The sequence below is a fragment of the Colletotrichum fructicola genome (genome assembly GCF_000319635.2).
Source record: "Colletotrichum fructicola Nara gc5 chromosome Unknown KSG_Nara_v1_contig10, whole genome shotgun sequence".
Taxonomy (NCBI): Eukaryota; Fungi; Ascomycota; class Sordariomycetes; order Glomerellales; family Glomerellaceae; genus Colletotrichum; species Colletotrichum fructicola.
Window position 1 is genome coordinate 525,933 of NW_027094060.1, and position 19,974 is coordinate 545,906.

General features: G+C 54.5%; 6 protein-coding genes across 6 annotated transcripts; 3 read left to right on the forward strand and 3 right to left on the reverse strand.

The window, feature by feature from the left end:
• Positions 1 to 170: 170 nt before the first annotated feature.
• On the reverse strand, positions 171 to 2,301 carry CGGC5_v015659 (uncharacterized protein; the record flags this gene model as incomplete). Its single annotated transcript, XM_032020557.1, has 5 exons — positions 171 to 805; positions 864 to 1,408; positions 1,469 to 1,978; positions 2,040 to 2,120; positions 2,180 to 2,301. The coding sequence occupies 5 exons, from the start codon at positions 2,299 to 2,301 to the stop codon at positions 171 to 173; spliced, it is 1,893 nt and encodes a 630-aa protein (XP_031882461.1).
• Positions 2,302 to 3,636: 1,335 nt separating this feature from the next.
• On the reverse strand, positions 3,637 to 4,833 carry CGGC5_v015660 (uncharacterized protein; the record flags this gene model as incomplete). Its single annotated transcript, XM_032020556.1, has 4 exons — positions 3,637 to 3,852; positions 4,304 to 4,395; positions 4,475 to 4,506; positions 4,775 to 4,833. The coding sequence occupies 4 exons, from the start codon at positions 4,831 to 4,833 to the stop codon at positions 3,637 to 3,639; spliced, it is 399 nt and encodes a 132-aa protein (XP_031882523.1).
• A 2,796-nt stretch (positions 4,834 to 7,629) lies between these two features.
• On the forward strand, positions 7,630 to 9,027 carry MOT1 (Molybdate transporter 1; the record flags this gene model as incomplete). The annotated part of the gene is made up of 2 exons (XM_032020555.1): positions 7,630 to 7,866; positions 7,918 to 9,027. 2 exons carry the CDS (start codon positions 7,630 to 7,632, stop codon positions 9,025 to 9,027), a joined length of 1,347 nt encoding a protein of 448 aa, XP_031882487.1.
• Positions 9,028 to 10,323: 1,296 nt separating this feature from the next.
• Foxk2 (Forkhead box protein K2) lies at positions 10,324 to 13,713 on the forward strand (the record flags this gene model as incomplete). The annotated part of the gene is made up of 1 exon (XM_066153304.1): positions 10,324 to 13,713. The coding sequence occupies one exon, from the start codon at positions 10,324 to 10,326 to the stop codon at positions 13,711 to 13,713; it is 3,390 nt and encodes a 1,129-aa protein (XP_066007291.1).
• A 1,325-nt stretch (positions 13,714 to 15,038) lies between these two features.
• CMT1-1 (Alpha-1,3-mannosyltransferase CMT1) lies at positions 15,039 to 16,522 on the reverse strand (the record flags this gene model as incomplete). The annotated part of the gene is made up of 2 exons (XM_032020553.1): positions 15,039 to 16,318; positions 16,396 to 16,522. 2 exons carry the CDS (start codon positions 16,520 to 16,522, stop codon positions 15,039 to 15,041), a joined length of 1,407 nt encoding a protein of 468 aa, XP_031882522.1.
• A 1,167-nt stretch (positions 16,523 to 17,689) lies between these two features.
• On the forward strand, positions 17,690 to 18,853 carry CGGC5_v015664 (uncharacterized protein; the record flags this gene model as incomplete). Its single annotated transcript, XM_032020552.1, has 2 exons — positions 17,690 to 18,102; positions 18,151 to 18,853. The coding sequence occupies 2 exons, from the start codon at positions 17,690 to 17,692 to the stop codon at positions 18,851 to 18,853; spliced, it is 1,116 nt and encodes a 371-aa protein (XP_031882520.1).
• Positions 18,854 to 19,974: the final 1,121 nt, after the last annotated feature.

Below are 19,974 nucleotides of genomic sequence, written 5' to 3' on the forward strand. Positions count from 1 at the left end.
TAGACTCAGCACCGAAGAGACAAGACCGGGAATGAAGGCTTGCTACGACAGAATGAGACCTGGCGAAGAGGATCGTTTTCTTGGGCGTTCGCTTTGAGCGAGAAGGGACATACATATATGGGTCAACATTTGCCTATTGTACTTTTACTACTTAGACCAGACGGGGCCTCTCAAATACCCTCATAACTAACATCGAGAGGATTCAACAAGCCGCCGAAAAACGGCAAGCTCTGAGCATTCGGAGACCATTGCCATATTCGTGCAATCTCTTCCAGCAACTCCCTGTTGACTTTGTCTGATGCCATCTTTCCCTCCTCAACCTCAAGCTTGGACCTGTACCAGTCACTGATCCATCCCATCTTCTCAACCAGCTCCTCGCACATCCCTCCTCTGCTCTCCGTGTTCTCATCTTCTATCCATGGGTAAGCCGCGCCAGTCTGTACAGAGAATTGCTCCATCCTCTCCCGACCTGCGTCCACTGTTCTCCTGAACAAGCCGGCCATCCGCTCCGTCACGTCGAGAAAGTCGAGTGATGCCCTGGCAGATTCCAGATCCCACCCTTCGACCTCGAGAACCAGCAGTCTTGTCGTGACCGTCACCACCGTCTGCGCGTGGCTGATGCTGGCCGATGTGCGGTAGAGGAACTGCTCCGGGGGCAGCGTTGTGAGGGCCTCGTAGTACGCCCTCGCGGCCGCCAGACAGTCCAGGAGGCAGGTGGTGCGGTGCAGCGGGGTCGACGTCGCGGCCTTGATTGCCGGCTCGTACAGCTGCACGAGAACGCAGTTGTACTGCATCCACAGGTATGCTAGCGAAGGAAACTTGTCAGAATCGCGCAGCAGCATAAAACCAAATGAAGAACTTACCGAAGTAGGGGTCTCGGGGGTCAATCTCGTCCGCGACGCGGTCCACCTCCCTCCTGATGGCAACGGCTTGCGCCTCGAACAGCGTCGCGTACGACTCCCCCGTGGCGCGGTTCGCAAACGACCCAAACACCTCGGCGATGCGCCCGGAGATCTGCATGAAGCGCACCATCCTCACGCCCAGCGCGTCCTCGGGCGAGCCCGACGTCGCGAGCTGCTCGCAGCAGATGTCCACGTACAGGCCGCCGCCGCCGCCGCCGCCGTTCTGCTGCAGCAGCGGGTTGCGGCGGGCGAACTGGTTGGAGTTGACCGTCACGACGTAGAAGAGCCCGAGGAAGGCGCGCTGCTCCTCGGGGGTGTGGTGCTGGATCATGGAGGCGGCCATCCGGGACGCGAAGCAGTCGTCTGGCTGCGCCGTGGTGGCGGCGGTCCCCGTGGATGACAGGACGGAGAGGGGGATGCGGGTGATGCCGATGCTGTGGGCGTAGCCGAGGGCCAGGTAGACCAGGCGGGTGATTTGCTTGTCGTAGAAGTATTTGATGTCGGCCCTTTTTGTCGTTTGTTGGTTTCTTGGAATGTACAAGAGGGGAGGAAGGGGGTTCACTCACCACATCACAATGACTAGAATCCCCTGCAAAAGGTCCAGCTTCTCTTCGTTCTCGAGCAGCATGCGATGGCCGAGGTACGCTAGCACCTCGCTCCGTATGTTGACGATGCGGGGACGCGGGAGCGGCGCGGCCGCCAGCATGACGGCGCGGAAGAGAAATGGCTTCTCGCGGAGGAGGTCTTGCGGGCTCGTATGGCGGTCTATGATAACGAACGGGAAGTTTGGCGTGAACTTGTCGCGGAAGTCGTTGAGGATGAAGCTTGCTTGGGCCCATGTGAAGCCAAACGGAGGCGTGTTCGGGTCTTTGAGGCCGTCTTGAGCGGCTGGGTAGAGATAGCCGGCATCCGAGGTGTGTTGTCTGCCGGTGGCATCAGGGTCTCCTTGACCTTTTAGGCTGCTTTGCGGTGAGCTTGAGTTGGATGTTGAGCTGCCCGAAGACGATGCCGATATGCTGTCTGGCTTGTCTGTTGTTCTGAGAGAAGCTATTTGTTGCTCGAGAGAGGCGACACGACTGAGGCGTTATCAGTAAGCCCATGTTCACCAACAGGTCATCCCTGGAGAAGACAACTCACTTCACCAACGGCTTAAGCTGTCTCGGCCGCCTCACACCCCGCGTCGTCTTTGCCGCACAATCAATCTTGAGACGATCACATCTTCGATGGCTCCAAGTTAGCCTGGCCTGCTCAGCGAGCCTGATTACAACAAGACGTACCGGTCACAGAGGTGCTTCCCGGCATTCTCCTCGCGGAAGTTGCAGCGGGCCTTGGCCCTTGTACACGGCACGCAGGCCCGCAGCCGGCGGGGTGGACTCCCGGGTCTCGGGGGTTGATCCATGGAGGCGGACGGGGCTGCTTTTGATTAAGAAATACGGAGCCGTTCTAGCAGTCTGTGGACTTTCTGTCTCGTGTGTTTTTATTTTAATGTTTCTCAGTACTGTGGTGAATGTCCTCGAGAAAGATGGGTGGTGATCGTGTGGGCTGCGGGTTTCCCACCTCGTTAATAGTGCAAGATGAGGATCACAGGTGAGAAGTCGACGAGCAAACTTATGCGCGAGAGAACGTCCCTAAACCGCATTTAATAGGAATAGCCCGTCGACAACATAACGCGTAAGAGAACACTCTGTCGGCGTCAGCCTGGCTGTGTTGAGGTTCTCGTCGGACGAATTACGGGTTAACAGGATGGCGCGGGATAACTCAAAGTGTCCAGGGATAAAGCGAGATAGTATTTCCATGACGGGCACGCTGGTGCACTATCTTTTACAATCCCGGCGACCTGGGATGTAAGCAGTCTTTCTTGGCCGAGTGGCTTGGGAGAGACGGGCCAAAAAAGCGCCCCCAGTCCGGGGATGTGTACAAAAGTCCCAAACTGCAACAAAGTCGTGGCCGCAGAACGTCGAGGGTTCTTCTCAGACGAGCAGTTCATGCAACAGACATCCAGTGGCCAGTGCCAAGTCTTTCAGTCTGAAATCCGAGGACGGGTCTGTTCGCCAGGGCCAAACCGGTTCGCTCACGCCAAAGTCGTGCCATCTGATGTCCGAGTTTGATTGCAGCTTGCGCTGGCAAAACAAAACAAATGGGGCCACTTTTGTGTCCGGTTTTTTTTTTTCCTGTGGATAAGAGATAAGGAGGAAAAAGCGCAAGGTTCTCAATGCGAGACATTGTCTCAGGAACGCTCATGTTCTCGGACGGCGAAGTGGCACACGTTGCTCATCAGCTTCCCGATTGCGGTTTGGAATGCAGCAAATTTGATTGCGCAACGATGAAATAGGTATCATTAAGAAAACAAAAAAGGGCTCATAATATCCTTTGCGGCGTCTTGAGTTGACATATGGCCGCTCCCACGTATTATCCGGCCAGTCGTCCCTTCATGCCGGTATATACGGCCTCTGGACATTTCCTCGTAACCACGTCTCTCGTGAGACTCCAATCCTGTCGTCGTTGACCGGGTCGAGAATCAAAGTCGATAGATGGGATGGTGGATGATCCGCGAGTGTGGTGATGAATGGTGCTGGGACCTTCGCGCCCGTTCCAGCAGCAGCCCTCATGTGTAAGTCGTGGTTGTTGTCATTAGAGGGCCGCCCATCGCGACTTCGATAGTCCATGCTGAAGCCGTCCATTACTTCCTCCACCGCACCTCATGCTCCCTGCCTTGGTGTAGTAGTGACGGCGTTTAAGCGGCAGCCTTTGCGGCCTTGCGCCTGGAGATGCAGCGGGAGATCATGAGGCCGGCAATACCGCAAGCGACGATGAAGACGATGCAGAAGACGACGATGACACCGGCCTCCTGAGAGGCCCAGTTCTCGCGCTTGGCGAGCTGGTGAACAGCATCGCGGGCGACAATGGAGTTGATGGCGGGCATTGTGACTGAATTTGAGCGTAGAGTCGGCTGGAGAGGAGAAAACTTGTCAGCGGGAGAGTGAGGAGAGGAGAAACAACGGCAACCAAAACAAAGAGGGCGAATGGTGCTGAGCGTGTGAAATATGTATGAGTGAGCTTGCTCGTGGTGAATGCAACTACAAGCTGCTAGAGTAGCATCAGGCCGAAAAAACACATCAATTGGGACGGCAAAGCTTGTCCCATTGAGGTATTTTATGGAGACGACCGTCCGAGGTCTTAGAATGCGGACCCTTGGAGCTCGGTGTCCATCGTCATTACCGGGGTATCCGGCGTTCGGCTGGCCGACAAGTGTCCGGTCTTGTTTCCTATGATCTGGCCCAGCGCGCCGGGCGCAAAGCACGGGAGCATGCCTTGACGGGCAAGGAGCGGCGCCGATTCTGGATGAGGGGTCCGGAGAAGTGTTTGGCGTGCTAATTGGGACGCGAAAAGGGGAATTTTACCTTTGATTCAGAGAGTTTTTGCGTCGAGTGACAGAACAGAGGTGGGGAAACGGAACGGGGTGGTTCGATCGCAGTCACTGGGGGGAGGCTAGCTATGCGTCGCAGGGCGCGCACTTTGTCAGCAAGGTAAGGAAACAAAAACTGGGGTGAATCTTGGCATCCGATGCTCACGTTGGGCGAACAACACGCGACGAGGAGGGGAACTGGAATTGACCGTCGCACGAGAGAGTCGGTGTCAATTGATGGGGTTGATCGTCGAGTGAGTTGGAAGAGGGAAAGAAGAACGGGAGCAGAAGGAGAGGTCAAGTGAGGGCGGGTGAGGTAGTAAATAGCTGCTCAAATAGTGGCCGGATGGGCAGGCGCGAACGGTGATTCGACCTGGCCGGATACAGCGACAACATACTTTTCCCGCGGCGCAATGGCGAGAACGACAGAGGACAAGAGGTACTCGTTACTACGCAGTACACCTACGGTAAGTGTGAAAGGGTTAGACCATCAGGCAGGCAGGTAGGATCCGGTGGTAGCGTCATGTCACAGGAAGCGGCGCCAAGGGCAGCAGAAAGCTTGTCTCCAAGGATGCCGGGAAGACGGCAGGGTCAGTCGTCGCGAAAGGCAACCGCTGTGGGGGCATCGCCAGGGACGGCAAGGCGCACAGAACACACTGGCAGGGTAGGTAGGTACCTACCTGCTCAGGCAAGGTACCTCCTGCCTTCCTATCCGTACCTTACCTAGGTATCTACTCTACCTGTCTACCTTGCCTACCTACCTACCAAACGGCACCTCCAACTCTCCGTGCCTCCTTCCTAGGCACATTTTATTACAGGTAGCAGCAACCTTTTCCTTCTTCCCGCTCGCGCGAATTTCCACCGCGCCGGTGCTGCTCTCGTGAGTCGTGGAGGGATCAGCTTGAGCCCAACAGGTCCTGCCTGGTGTGGTGGTGCAGACTGCAGAGATTGGGCGATTGGATGACATGGGCACCTCTGATGGGGCCGGCACCGCGATGGGGCCCCAGCACACCCGACCTCAGTTTTCCAGTGGGTTCGCAGGTCAGTGGACTGTGGTTCACACTCAACTCGCCGGGTCTTGCCCTGGGGGAGGCAAGGGAAAAGCGCAGCTCTACCTCGTGGTTGTAGGGAATTCGGCTGCATTCGACAAGTATCACAATCCCGGGTGCTAAGGGCGATAGATACCGGTGGCCTGCTAGCGTCCTTGTCGACTCCTTGTCAGACCGTCCTGGCTCTTGTCGCCCAAGGCCCGTGTTAGTCGTTAGTCGCTCTCGTTATTTGCTAGCTTGTCTGCTGTTAGTGATCATCTTACACCGGAACAACAAATGTTCTGCAAGTCCTGGCCGACACAGGGCGGAATAGGCTCCAATGGGATTGGCAACGGGATGGCCCCGACGGGAGGAAAGAAAAGAACCTTGGAAGGGTGCTGGTTCCATTATCCCTCGCTTTGCCCGATGCCGCGGGGGAGATTTCTCGGGGACACCTCCAACACGCCCCGGCTTCTTTGTGACCGTACCTCCCAGTCTCCTCACCATCTTTCTATGCTCTTTGTGACGGTCCTGGTCTGCCTCTGTAAGCGACATTTCTGATGACAATATCTTTACAAGTACCTAACCGACCGATTTGCCGCTCGTAGGACGCCCTGCTCCCGCTGCCGACACCTCCCACTTACCTTAGTAACTACAGTCCCGTCTTATCCTCTTCACACCCGCTCATCGCCTTGCGTTGTTTATTTCTCTGTACCTACAAGGCCGGGCCAGGCCAGGCCAGAGCGTCACCGACTCGAGCTGGCCTTCCACACGCTTGGCGATTCCCTGACCTTGCTTGGCTAATCATCAGCCACCTGTACGAGGCAAGTAGCTTGATGTGAAGCTCTCTGGAGCTCTGCAAATGCCGCATCATGTCGATTCTGGTTGGTCGGCCTTGGTTCTTAATAACTGCGCCCGGCCAAGCTGCTGCGGATGGATTGGCAAAACGTTGGCAGACCTGAGTAGCTGAGATGCGCTCTCATTGCCAAGAATCGCTTGATTCAGTCAATTGCCCAGACCTCGGCCAAGCATCAAGAGCTGTTAGCCAGCGGGGTCATACTAGCCGGGCAATGGGAGCGCAAATCCAGCTGTGAATAACTGGATAATAATAATACAAAATAAAATAAAATAAAAATTCAATAACGTTAACACAAAAACAAAGTAGGGGCCACCAACAGCAAACACACCGGGAGTGGAGGTCCCGCAGCTTCTTGCTGTCTCCATCGCATCGTAGCCCGTCACATCGGATCGGGGTTCGCGCCCACCCAGGGCCGATGGTTGGCCTGTCTCTGTCAAGGTCAACCGTCTGGCCTGACCTGATGACCGTCCATCTTTTCTTTCTTCAAACGCGCGCCGTTGCCTCGCAGGGTCACAGCGTCGCTCTCTTGTGTCCCACAGCCAAGCGCTGATTTGATAACAAAAACCTCATACCAGAGTCCAGCTCGGAGCCCCATACACCGCTTCACGCCCCGGGGCCCTTTCCGCATGGTAAGCCCCAAGTGAGGTGAGGTAAGGCCGGGTACACTGGGGCGGGTGGCAGACCGAATCCCTCCGCCCGTTCCGATGGCCCAGTTTGAAGTTTTTTCTTCTTTTTTCTTCTGAGTCCTTGTCGTTGCCATTGCGGATTCAGCCCGGCTTCGTTATTAGAGCACCCGGGACTGCACGCTAAGGTAGCTCTTATGTCCGGTCTTTGCCCGTTCCTAGCACAAACAAAAAACGGTGCCGTCTCGGCGTCTTCTTCGGCGGCCAGCCACCACAATTACTCCAAACTTTTGACGGTTTGACCTCCTCCTGCTCGTTATGACTTATGTAATCTCAAGCTAATAAGACGCCGGAGAATCAGATCATTCATCGTTGTCTGGCGGGAAGGATCCACCGATGAAGGCCTATGACGACATGCTCAGGTAACCGCTGGCCATTCTTATCTCCTTATCACCGCTGCGGAACACCAAGTTGGGGAATCGCAGCATGGGTTGAGACGAACCAATCACCACCTCGCGCCTGTGTCGGCCGAGGAGTTGCTTGCTCCGATCCAAGTGGATTGTCGGACGCGGCCGCCTGAGCTTCAGAGCTCACGCGCCTGGGTGCTGACACACTCAGGCGACCAAAGACATCACTGGGGCCTCGTCATCACAAGAAGCTTGTTAGAGGAGTCGCTTCTCACTCCTCAATACATGGTATTCACGGAGTAACTGCTCCTGTTGCGCTGGTAGCATCTGTCTTGGCTGGGCCTGCGATCTGAGCCGACTCATTTTCATCAAAGTCCAGAACTTCGGTTCAACTTCCCCGCATCATGACGGTCCTCAGTCATTTGAAACGAGTCCATCAACACAATGTTGCGACTCTGCGCCGCCAACCCGCCGCCGAAGTTTCTGGCGCTCTGGGCGACCTAGGAACTTTGCTTCCCTTGATGATTGCACTCGCCGTGCAACGATCTATCTATCTTGACAGCACCTTGGTGTTTACTGGCATTTTCAATGTCGTGACCGGTGCTGCTTTTGGCATCCCGCTGCCAGTCCAACCGATGAAGGTCTGACACCCCGTAACTGATTCAACGTCGACAACTAACTTAATGTCCCAGGCCATTGCAGCTGCTGCGATTTCTAGAAGCGAAGACAGCGGCATCAGAACTGTCATGGCTGCTGGTCAGTGGGTCAGTCTGGCGGTTTTGATCATGAGTCTCACTGGTCTTCTTCGCTGGGTTACACGAAATGTTCCCGTCCCGGTTGTCAAGGGTATTCAGCTTGGTGCTGGCCTCTCTCTCGTAATGGCCGCCGGTTCAGGCTTGCTTCGAGACTTGCACTGGACTCATCCCGTTCTGGACAATAGGCTCTGGGCCCTGGCTGCTTTCTTGGTGCTCATCTTCACGCAGGGACTTCCCCGCTTCCCCTACGCCTTATACATCTTCCTCTTGTCGCTTGTCTTTGCGTTCATTTCCATCCTGAACGCCGATCATCACGAGCCGCACAACCTGCCGTGGTTCCACGTCTGGGTTCCGCAGTTGCTGCACTGGAACCTCAACTGGTTCAAGTATAAGCCCATCACGATGGCCATCGGCCAGCTGCCTCTTACTACACTCAACTCTGTCATTGCTGTCAGCGCCCTCGCTGCCGACTTGCTCCCTGATATGCCTACCCCGACTGTCACCGGCATGGGCATCAGCGTTGGAATCATGAACTTGGTGGGTACTTGGTTTGGTGCTATGCCAGTCTGCCACGGCGCCGGAGGCCTCGCCGCTCAGTACCGATTCGGCGCGCGCAGCGGTGCCAGCGTCATCATCCTGGGCCTGTTCAAGATTATCTTAGGCGTCGTCTTTGGCGGAACTCTTCTCGACTTGCTGTCGCATTACCCCAAGAGCTTGCTTGGTGTCATGGTCATCGCCGCCGGTCTCGAGCTTGCCAAGGTCGGCCATAGCTTGAACCACGGTGCCTCTGACCTGTGGGAGAGTTCTGCAGGCAACAACGACGGTGGTCTTCTAAGACAACACCGCTCGCTGTCTGACGATGAGAGGGCTGAAAGATGGACCGTCATGCTGATGACCACTGCAGGACTTCTTGCCTTCAGGAATGATGCTATTGGATTCATCGCGGGTATGTTGTGTTTCTGGGCCTACAGGGCTTCGGAGAGAACTGCGCGCTGGTGGCAGTCTAAGCGACCCATTTTCGGGGAGCGAGAGCCGCTTCTGCGTTAAGACGGCCATATTGGTACGTTTTGCTTCGACGGGTTAGAGTATAGGTTCCTGGAAAACCAAAGTATATGTATTTATGGCCTAGAATCATTGCAAGAATCCCTGACCAGAGACTGGAGAGGGGCCATCCATCAATCCATCCGGTTCATCTCATTTGCAAGTGCGTCTCAACTGCGGGTATGGCATGTTTTCTGGTATCCTCGAACTTACCAACGTGGATTTAACTTCAGCCACACGCTTCCAGGTTGTTGAGATTCACTAGACTTGATTCAAAATGGACCTTGTTGGGAAACCTTCTAAACAGCGATAAGCTACTATTCAGGTTGATAACCAAACCATGGATATGTCCATCACTGCCTCCACTGGTAGCAAAACTTCTGAGGACGAGAGAGTACTGAAAGCCGCAGGTTTCGGGCTCATGCAGAGACCAAGACTGATGCACTTCAAGAAAAAAAAGCCATCCAAAATGCATCACATAGAGTACCAAGATACCATACCCAAAGAATGTTTGCCTGCAGATTTGTTGCTCTAAGCAGCGGTTTGCATATGTAGTACCCAGAGCAGGGAGTCCACAAAGGTGAGGAAGTATTCGCCGGTTGGGTAGATTATCATTGGACGCTGACCGGGAAGTGGAAACCGACGTTGGATCTACGCAGGGTGATGGCCACGAGGTCTGTCTGTGAGCAGTCTCTTGGGAGCGTGGACATTGCTGATAGGTACTGAGAGGCAATTCGGACCTTGACCGAATTGCATCGTGAGATTCAGTCCCTTCACCGCAACATTGAAAAGATGACTCAGCCAAGCTTCAATAATAAGAAAGGGCCAGGAAAGATGAACAATTTGGGCCATGGATAGGTTCCTTCCTGTATCGTCCCAAAGTGAACTGCCCAATCGTTTTTAGGTAATTGCCTCGGGAGGATGGCTTCGTTTGGGAAGTCGCAAGCACCTTTGCGCTTTCCTCCGGTCATTGTTTGGTCCTGAGAAGGCAGGCAGCGACGGGGGACTGCACCGGTGACTGGCGTCTGGCCTTGTCTCTTTCAAGGGAATGAGCGTGGGCCCGTGCTTTCACAGCGCGGGGTTGACCAATAGGCCAGGAGATTCACCGAAGTCAGCCAATCAAAAAGGTACCCTTTCTCCACCGACCCTGTCAATCGGCAGGAAGGAGTCTCGCAGCCCGATTTTTTTGGGATCCCGCATTGTCCGCAGCCTCCTCAGGTCCAACCTTGTCGCAACAGACCAAATCGCCTTCAGAGGCTTGCCGAAGACGAAGGAGCTGGTCTGTCCGCTTGCAGAGCAGCGATGACTTCGTCCAACGCCGGCCAGAACGGCCAGGCGCCCGTGCCGACCACGCCGCCCCCAAAGAACAAGACGTCGCCAGCCTCCGCTCGACACAATTCCGACGACAACAACGCGACCCAGCCCGACCAGCCGCGCGCCGATGCATCCACCACCGCTGGGAACACCAAGAACGACACGTCTACCAACCGTCACACCACACCCGTAGCCGTCGATACCGTCATGACCAATGCCGACGCCGCGACCACCGCGATCACGACCGCCCTCCCCGCAGCATCGCAGCCCGCTCCAGCCGCCCCGATGGATGCCGATCCCTTCAACTCTTCCTTCCCCCATACCCCAATGCCCAACATGGACCACGCCTACATGATGATGGCTCTCGCGCATATGGCAAACAACCAGATACCCAACCAGATGTCGCCACCTCCGACTGTCACGCCAGCCCAGGTCACGCTCCCGACCATGAGCAATGGCAACGACCCGCTCGTCGCAAGCACTCAGAACCTCGCGGCCGCCACACAAGGCCTGGAGTCCTTTGCGCGAATAGAATTCGCCGACAGTGTCTTCCAGATGACCACTTACGCCGTCATCATCGGCCGTGATCAGAAGGCCATGATCCAGGCGCGACGGGACGAGAAGCGCAATGCCGAACATCGGAGAAGAGTTGAGGAGTACGAGGCTCTGGGACTGCCGCCCCCCTCTCCCGTCAGGAATGACCGCATCAAGTTCAGCAAATCGTACGTCAGTGAAGAAGGAGGCATGTTGGGACCCGAGTCCGACAGTGAGGAATCCGGACGGCCAGCGAAGCGACGTAAGACCACTAGTACTGGATCGTCGCAAAGACCCGAAGAGGAAGAAGCACAGGAGAACCTCATATCCAACAGACAGTACGTATCACATACACCGGGCGCCGCTGCTGTCGACCTCGCATCTCTGCGGCCCTCTCCTCACCACGTTCCGCTGGTCGGCATCCATTCACCCGGACCCGACATCGCGACCAAGACCAAGGCCATCTCAAGAGAACATCTCAAGATCCAGTTCAATCGTGCTGAGTGCGTGTTTGAGGCTATTCCATTACACAAGAATGGCTTCTTTTGCGAAGATGTTCACCACAAAGACGGAGTAGTCGTGCTTCGGAGCGGCGCCCACTTGCAGATCAAGGATGTCGACTTTCGCTTCGTCATCAATGGTGTCCCTGAAGGCCGCACTGGCGCGGAAGACTTCGCAGAGGATAAGGACAATCTGAAGAAGAGCGGCAGAGCCCAAGGTGGCAAAGAGATGAGCTTCGAGTTTGAAGCCTCACATGGAAATGGCGAGCTGAATGACTCTAGCGACTCGTCGCTCAGTCCCCCAGCGCCGTCCGAAGATGAAGAATCAGATGCCGACGCCGAGGCAGAGGATGCGGACGTCGATGCAGAAGCTGAAGCCGATGCAGAAGCCGAAGCAGATGCAGATGCAGAAGCCGAGGCCGAGGCCGAAGACGAAGCCCTCGCAGAAGCAGATGCTCAGGCTGACGAGGAAGAGGAGGAAGTGGAAGATGCTGAGCCTAGCACAGAAGTAAAGGCAGAGGAGCCCGAATTGGGCCACTCATTACAGCAGCCATTACCACTGCTTATTCCAAAGAAAAGGGGGCCTGGCAGACCGCCAAAGAACGGTTTCATGTCCAAGCGCGAGCAGCGGTTGCTTAAGAAGCAACAGCAAGAGATGGCCAAGAAGACGCTACCACAACCACCTCCCGGCGAGCCTCCAATCAAGAGGAAGGTCGGACGTCCAAGAAAGCATCCGCTCCCTGAAGAAGGGGGTGACCGACCAGAGAAGCGCAAATACAAGCCACGGAAGCCGAAGGGAGAAGACGGCGCAGAGGGATCAGACGCAGAGCGACGGGCCAAAGAGAAGAAGGAGAAGAAGGTCCGGCCGAAGTCGCCTCCCTTGGAACTCAAGATTGAAGACTACACAGAGGAACAGCTTCAGAAGCCCAACAAAAATTACGGAGTTCTCATTGACGAAACTCTGACTGCGGCGGGACCCGACGGTCTTACACTGAAGCAGATCTACAAGCGAATCACGCAAAGATACCCCTGGTTCTACTTCCACACAGAGACAAAAGGTTGGGAATCCAGTGTACGGCACAATCTCATCGGGAACGAGGCATTCAAAAAGGACGACACCACCGGACTCTGGTCGCGTGTGCCTGGTGTGGAGCTTGATGCCGGCAAGAAGCGAAAGGCCTCATCGCCGGATCGCTCGATGAGTGCTGGTTATGGTCATTACAACCACCACCCAACGTACGCTCAATACGCCCAGCAGCAGCAACAGCAATATCAGCAGCAGCAGCAGCCTCAGCAGCCGCAACCGCAGCAACCACAACCTCAACCGCAGCAGCAACAGGCGCATATGCCCCCAGCGTATCAACATCTTCCTCATGCTTACCATACGCAGGCATATGCGGGTCAACAAGCTCAAGCTGCTGCTGCTGCTGCCGCCGCTGCTGCGCGAACACCTCAATACTCTCCTCCAGCAACGACCCCAGCCCCTGGCCAACCAGCGCAACTCCCGGCATCTCAACCTGTTGCGCCTGCAACGCTTCCCGGTTATGGAGCTGCCGCCGCGATTGCTCGGCCTCAGGGCGTCGCCGGTAAGCAACCGACTTACAGCTCACCATATGCTTCGCGACCTCCTCCGACACATACTGCTGTCAAAGCAGAAAACGGCACCACACCATCAGCACCGCCAGTCACACAGCCTGCTCCGGCCGTCCCCCCTGGAGCTCACCCACCACCGATACCCGCTGCTACACCGCAGCAAACCCGACCCACACCAACGCCACCAGCACCAGCCGAACCTCGTGCAGTCATCCAACCTCGCCTATTGTCTGCAGTCAATGGCCTCAAAAACGGTTTGATTGACAATTTGAAGAAAGCGAAGAATCCGAAGGCTGAAACAATCGTCATGTCTGCCCTCAATCGGGTCTTGGGGCTCAAGAGTGCTGCCACAGAGAATCAAGCCATGGAGGACATTTGCATGAAGGGCATGCAAAAAATTGTCGACGGCTTCTTAGCTCCAGGCAGCAGCACGCCTGGCTCTAGTGGCACACCACAGCCAAGTGGGTCCAACAGCGTCTTCGAGCCCAAAGTCTTCCAGTCCTTGCTTGGGTTTAAGAATGTCTCGTCCAACGCCCTTAAGGTTAGAATAGGAGAAGCCAAGGCTGAGGCAGTCACCCTGTCCGCTATTGACCGAGTGCTCGGCCTAGCCGATGCAAGTATCGTGCCCCCAACCGCGGAAGCTACAGCGTCTGGCTCGCCGGCTGCAGGCTTGGATGGGATCGAATCACACCTAATTAACTCGGTGAAGCAGTTACTGCTAGGTCTAAATCAGAAGTTGCATGGAACATAAGTATCAATCTAGCACGAGAGAGGGGGAGAGAGGATTTCGCAGCAAGGTCACCTAGGCAGCCCGGGGGCCCTTTGCGTTGTTTCTGGAAGCGAATGATCATGAAATAGCGAAATACGACTACTCATAGCGTAGCTAGGTATTGTTGATTGGGGTTTAGCACAAAATATCTTGAATCGTTTTTACAACATGTTCTACTACTATGGAAGTTGTGAGTTCACTAAGAATTGGACATAATGCCGTGCGTCTACGCGAGCATCTTCGCTTGATGCGGTGAAGCACTGTCCAAGTCTGGCATCGGATGTTTGTCCAACTGATGGCTCTGATTGACGGGGCCATGACAAGGGGTTAGGATTGGGGCCCAGGATGTTATCACGTATGGCCTCGCCCAAGCAACTGTGCCGCCCTGGGGCTTGCATCTCTAACCGCTGTGGCTTTTGAAATTTGATAGTCTAACTCAGTCGTACATACTGTGTGGCTCACCAGACATCCGAGGCAGCCTCTTCTTCCTCTGTATGGACTGAGGGTTTTCCCTACTGAGTGGGCTCGAAACTTTCTCAACGTGGACTGAGGGTTTCTGGTTTGGGCTTTGTGGGATGTGGCCAGGCTCTGGGACCATTAGTGACGTGTCTTCCGAAGCACTTTCACGCCCGCTCGTGTAGTCAGTCCATAGGTTGTAGTACCAACCGTTGGCTCTGGAGGCTCTTCTTTCGCCGTTCCGGGCCCGCTGCCCGGCTGCCAAACGTGTTGGTTGAGCGGTAAGATTGGCTGGGGAAGACCGACTTGACGCGAGGGTGCGAGAAGCCCGATGAGCTTTCGGCGCATAACAAAACATACAATGGATTTGCCGCCACCTTGAAGAAAGAAGAATTGGAGCCGCGTTTCACGGCCAAGAGATCTAAGTCTGGTCATGATCAGCATAGCTACCCTGTTGGTTATGGGAGAAACCAGTACACCTGATGTTTTTGACGCCCATGCGTCCACGAACACCCCAACGCAGCCGTTTTGAGTAATTCTAGAGCTTCAACTTGCTAGAAAACTGGTCATGTGCTAATTAAGGACAGCCATGTGATTCAGGTTTCATCTGAATCGATTGTGGAACGGAGAAGATACGTCGATGAGCGAAGCCTTTTACGAGTCTCTGCTCATTGCGGACACTCATGTTGTCTTATAAACTGCGCATTATGCCAGAGTGACTGGTTGCCACAGAAATCGTTACGACTGAGATAACATGCTTTTTATGGGGGATGGGCCCAAAACACAGTACATAGTTGAGTAATTTGGACACTCGATTTTGAGACACGGTTCATTCTTAACAAAACATTTCATTATTCCAGCCCCTGGTTCCAGGGCTCCCAAGTTTGTTTGTCATAACTACCCATGCACTTCACATTCTCGGGAGGATCAGCTTTCCAATCCAGCTTGAAATCTTCCTTCTTGTCTTCGTCCCCAACCCACTGGCTGGTGTAGCCCTTGGCCGCCTTGATCTTCCTGCCTGCGTCGTCACTGTATTCCAAGTTGACGCTTGGGACGACCGCAATCTTCCCGAACCCGATATTCCACATGTCCTTGCAAAACAGCTGGGGCTCTCCCTGGAAGCACTCCCCCTGGCCTGGCGCCCGGAACCTGATGAGCTGGTCCAGCAGGGGCCGCGCCGTCATGGCCACTGCGCCGTTCCAGCAGGAAAAGACTTGGATGGGCTTGTGGTCAAAGAACCGTCGCTTCGACGTCGCCTCGTTCCAAAAGATGTTCCAGGCCGAGTTCCAGTTGCCATCGGGCGGGATCTCAAAGAAGGAATCGCCGGCAATGGTGCGGCTGATCCAGACGTCGTAGAAGGTCGGGTCTGCGCCCACGTAAGTCCAGTCAAAACCGCAGGTCATGTCGGCGCCGAGATAGAGCCGCTGGTGGGCGAGCTCGAGGATGTCCTCGAGACAGATGGAGACGTCGTTGAGGAAGAGAACCGTCGTGTCCGAGGCGTATTTGAGCGGGTTGTTTACCAGCGGCGCGATGGCCATGTTTCGCAGCTCCGCAAGCTTTCTAATGCGGTCGCCTGCGCCCGGATCGAGGTCGCTGCGGGCGAAGTGATACTCGGTGCCGAGCTTCTCGATCTCGCTGGTGATTTCTTTGAGAATCTCGTACGTGCCGTCGTTGGAGTTTCCCTCCACCACCGAGAGAACGCAGTTCTCAGGACCGAAGAAACGAAGGGCTTCGACGATGGAGCCCATGAGCCGCGGCAGCAGATCGGCCTTTTGGCGGATATTGAGAGCAAGGAAGAATTTTGGCTTCTTCAGCTTCGAGGCGGGCTTGAGGTACTCATAGCGGTCGATGTTGGGCCGGGGGCAGTCTAGCCTGGGAAAGTTCTTGTCCTCGGGGTCGAGGATGGCATTGATGTATTTGGGAGCGCTCTTGATGTGATCCGGGTTGCCGTCCGGCAATGATGGGCTGACGGCGTCAGCAGTCGGCGATGGTGTCGGCACTTGTATCGGCGTTTCCGTGGGCGCCGGCGTGTGCGTCGGGACGTGGGCCGGCGATGCTACCGTGGGTTTTGATCCATCGTCTCCGTGGTGTGGAGACGCTCCGTGCGTTTGTTCGGCGGGTTGAGGCTTCCCTGGTTCAATTGTAAGTAACAATGATTCCAGGCTCTAATCAGATATCATGAGCGCCCGAAAGAAAGTTGGTACTCACGGAACGGTTTGTACGCGACGTCGAAGTACTCGCGACCGGAAAAGAGATCATATGCGACCAACAGGCTGAATAGCAGCAAGCCGACGGAGCAGGCCTGCGCAAAGAGGACGAGCTTCCGTCTCGCCATGGCAGTTATGAAGGGCCGCAAACTACCATCACGCACCGTGAAAGGCGACAATGATGAGCTGCGAAGTAGAAGGGGGAAGAGAGGTTAAGTTCGATTAAATTACGTATGGCCGAGAGAGAAGAGCGCGTCTCCCCCATCTGGGGACAAGAAGGCCGGGGGCCATTTCTCGGGGGGGTCCAACAACAGCTCAGGTGGATGTTGGAAGCGAAAGGCCCCTGTTCGTCCAAGACATCGCCGACCACTCAGACACAACTGTTGGTGCCGTTGTCCGTCGAGTTGACCGGGGTCCCGAGAAAGGCTCACATCCCGCCCCGGTTGTCTTTTGTTGGTGCAGGCTCAGGGCGTTTACCGCGCGATCAAAATGGCGGCCGTGGTTGGGCCATGATCCCTCTGGGCCCGCAATCAAGGCCTTGGTGCATCCACTCTCCTACCAGCATTATCTTCTTTTGGTGTTGGTTCCCTTTGCTTAACTTGTTGGTTTACCTCCAGCCTCACAGGTTTTGCCCGATGCCAACGCCTTTCCTCTCTACGCTGTGAGCAGGCTGCGACGTGCCCTGAAATTTGCCCCCTCTTGCTGCATGGATGTCGCAGCTAGAGGCGCTCAAGACTCGACTGCTTTGAGTATGATTCGTCGAGGGAAATGAGCTACCCGGGGTCAACCACTCTGTCGGGTCGCAGGCAAACGAAAACAGGCAGGTGCCGTTATTCCCGCCATGGCGATAACTTGAGAGGCAGCAAAGTCAGGCCCTCTGTCACGGCTGGCCGTCGGGCCTCCGAGGTTGGCCGACTCCTCCTGTTATGTGACCTCTCGCCCAGAGGTCTGGGTGATCGGGTTGACGGGATGCTACATACTTAGTTGCGTATTCCACCCGTCCTCGTCCGAGTCTCCTCGTGTTCCGAGTCCATCTTTCCGTCGTCGCTTGTCATTGTACGACTTCACGATATCTCTCGTTTCACTGAGAGTGCTTTGGATTTGATCGTCCAGTCCATAATTACTAATATTCGAAACCGGTTTTTCATCACTATGTCTAAAATACACGACCATCGAGAATACCAAGACCCTGTTTATCAAGTTGTTTGCACACTTGCGGAATCGACAAACACGCAGATCCTCCCGAGAAGTCTGGTCTATCTCTTCTTCAGCGTTCAAAGACCCTCCACTTCGGGATGCTTCGGGTAAACATCCTGTTTCTCCTCCTCTTCGCCCTCGAACGGCAATTCACCATCGCGGCATCTCCGCGGGCCATTAACCTCAAGTACACCGCTGTTCAGCCGCCAAAGCCTACGCAACCTCCAGCCAAGAACAGCACACGAGGTACAGATGAAGAGCTCCGGCGGCGACAGGTCACTTCCATCGGATCTAAAACCTGCGGGTACTATGACGGCGACCCGACAAAGTTCCGGACTGCTGACGGCGGATACGGCTGCCGCCTTGATATCAACAACGGTCTCTGGGGATTTTGTCCCATTACAGTGATATCTCCAAAAGATTGTGGGCTGGCGGGAGCTTGCGAAGATAAACATGCGTGTACAAACGGCTGTGGAAAGACCGGCATCGAGGGTCTCACCACGTTTACTTGGTGAGTAGCTCTGACTAAGTATGATAAGCACAGCCTAATTATCATCAGTTCAAGCACAAATCAGTACTGCTCAACTGTCATTCTCAAGGGAGATTATGAAGGCGGCTTTTCCTACATTGCGTGCGGCGCTCAAGCTGTCGTAGAAACCCTCTTCCAATCCCCAACAGTTGCGGCAGTTCCCAGCGGTACTATAACTCCCGATTCATCGACAGCCTCTGAAACCGAAACCACAAGCATATCAACAGATGCGAAATCCTCGCAAGCCTCGACATCATCAACCTCGACAGGAGCGACGGCTACGGGTGCGCTACAATCATCCACGGAATCTACTGCTGCAGCCAGCGAGACAGCCACTCCAGCAGGACGAGATAACAGTGATGGAGATTCTTCCAGTACACCCAATACCACAGGCATCATTATCGGCGGTGTCATCGGCGGCATTGCCATAGTGTGCGTAACTGTCGTCACGGCCGTCTACCTTCTCCGTCGCAACAGGAAGGAGAACAACGAAGGGAGGAGCAGTCGCTTCTTTTCGTGGAGAAAATCATCTCAGAAACCTCCCACCTATGATCAAAGCGAAGCTACTCAAGTTGATCAAAATTTGCAGTACACCGCGGATAATAACAAGACCTATGCCGGATGGGGGCCAGCGGAAGTGTACGGCTCAGAGGCATGGAGGAACCCGACCGCTCCCGTTGAAATGCCAAGTGCGCCTGCGCCTCCTGTTGAGCTTCCCAGTCGACGTTACTAAAGAGAAGGGAAAGAGTGTTTTGGAAATGATGACAGATTTCACGACGATATTTCAGCTGTAAAGTCTACAAAGCGAGGCGGGTGTTTTCCTTAGAATTTTGTTCGAATATCAATTTGTGCTTAGTTCACAACATATTGTAGAAGTCTGCCTTAATAAGACATGGTATATGTGCTTGACAACAAGGGGTAAAGGGAATGGTCTCTGAGAACATGACTGAGAGTCGTAGTAATACATTGTGAATTTCATTGGTATTCGAGAGTTCCATTGGTATTCGAGAACGAACCTTTAAAGCGTTTCAGCTAAAGCTTAAAATGATAAGGAATACAAAGGCCGCACTCCTCGAAACTTTCATGACGAAAAAGAAAATTCGATGCGCCAAAGTCATCATTGAAGGCCGTACACAGATCTACTTGACCTTGTCAAAGATCAGCTTTTCCCAGCAATCAGGGTCCTCCGTGTTCATTTCTTTGATCTTTTGAGACCAATATGACGACAGACTGCCCCCGTCATCAAATGGTCGAAGTCGAGCCTATACCGCCCACATCCTCACTACTGCCTCAGCTGTTGACGCGTCGACTTCGAAGAATTCGTGGTGCTGCGCAGGACAACCCGGGCATTTCTCTTTTCTCTGATCATTGCGCAGAAGTAGGTGGATGATCTTTTCCATCTTGACGTGATGCGTGACTTTATATGCGAAGACAAGCTGTGGCTCGTAATGGCACTGTTCCTGCCACTCTTTCATACGTCTTTTGTAATCGTTCGTATAGCCAATCTTAACCACCTGGCAGGCCTTAAGGCTTGTCGTTTTATGATCTTGAGGCAGTTGATAGCCATAGATGTATCCTTCGCCTTTGGCGAAGCCCTCTTTTTCTCTCTTCATGAAAGGCGTGTTGAGCTTATTGGCAATGTCCTTATTGATCATACTGAGATGTTTGGGTTGATAGTAGGGCTCGAAGGTGTGTATGGTGTCATTGCACTTGACTGTGTCTTCAAGCGGGTCCGAAGCGAGAGGCACATCTTCAGTCTTGACGTGTTGTTCGTGTTGTTCTTCTTTAACCACGGTATTTATCAACGATATTCCTGGTTTCGCTTCGGCATGAGAAAACGTTGATGGCTGAACT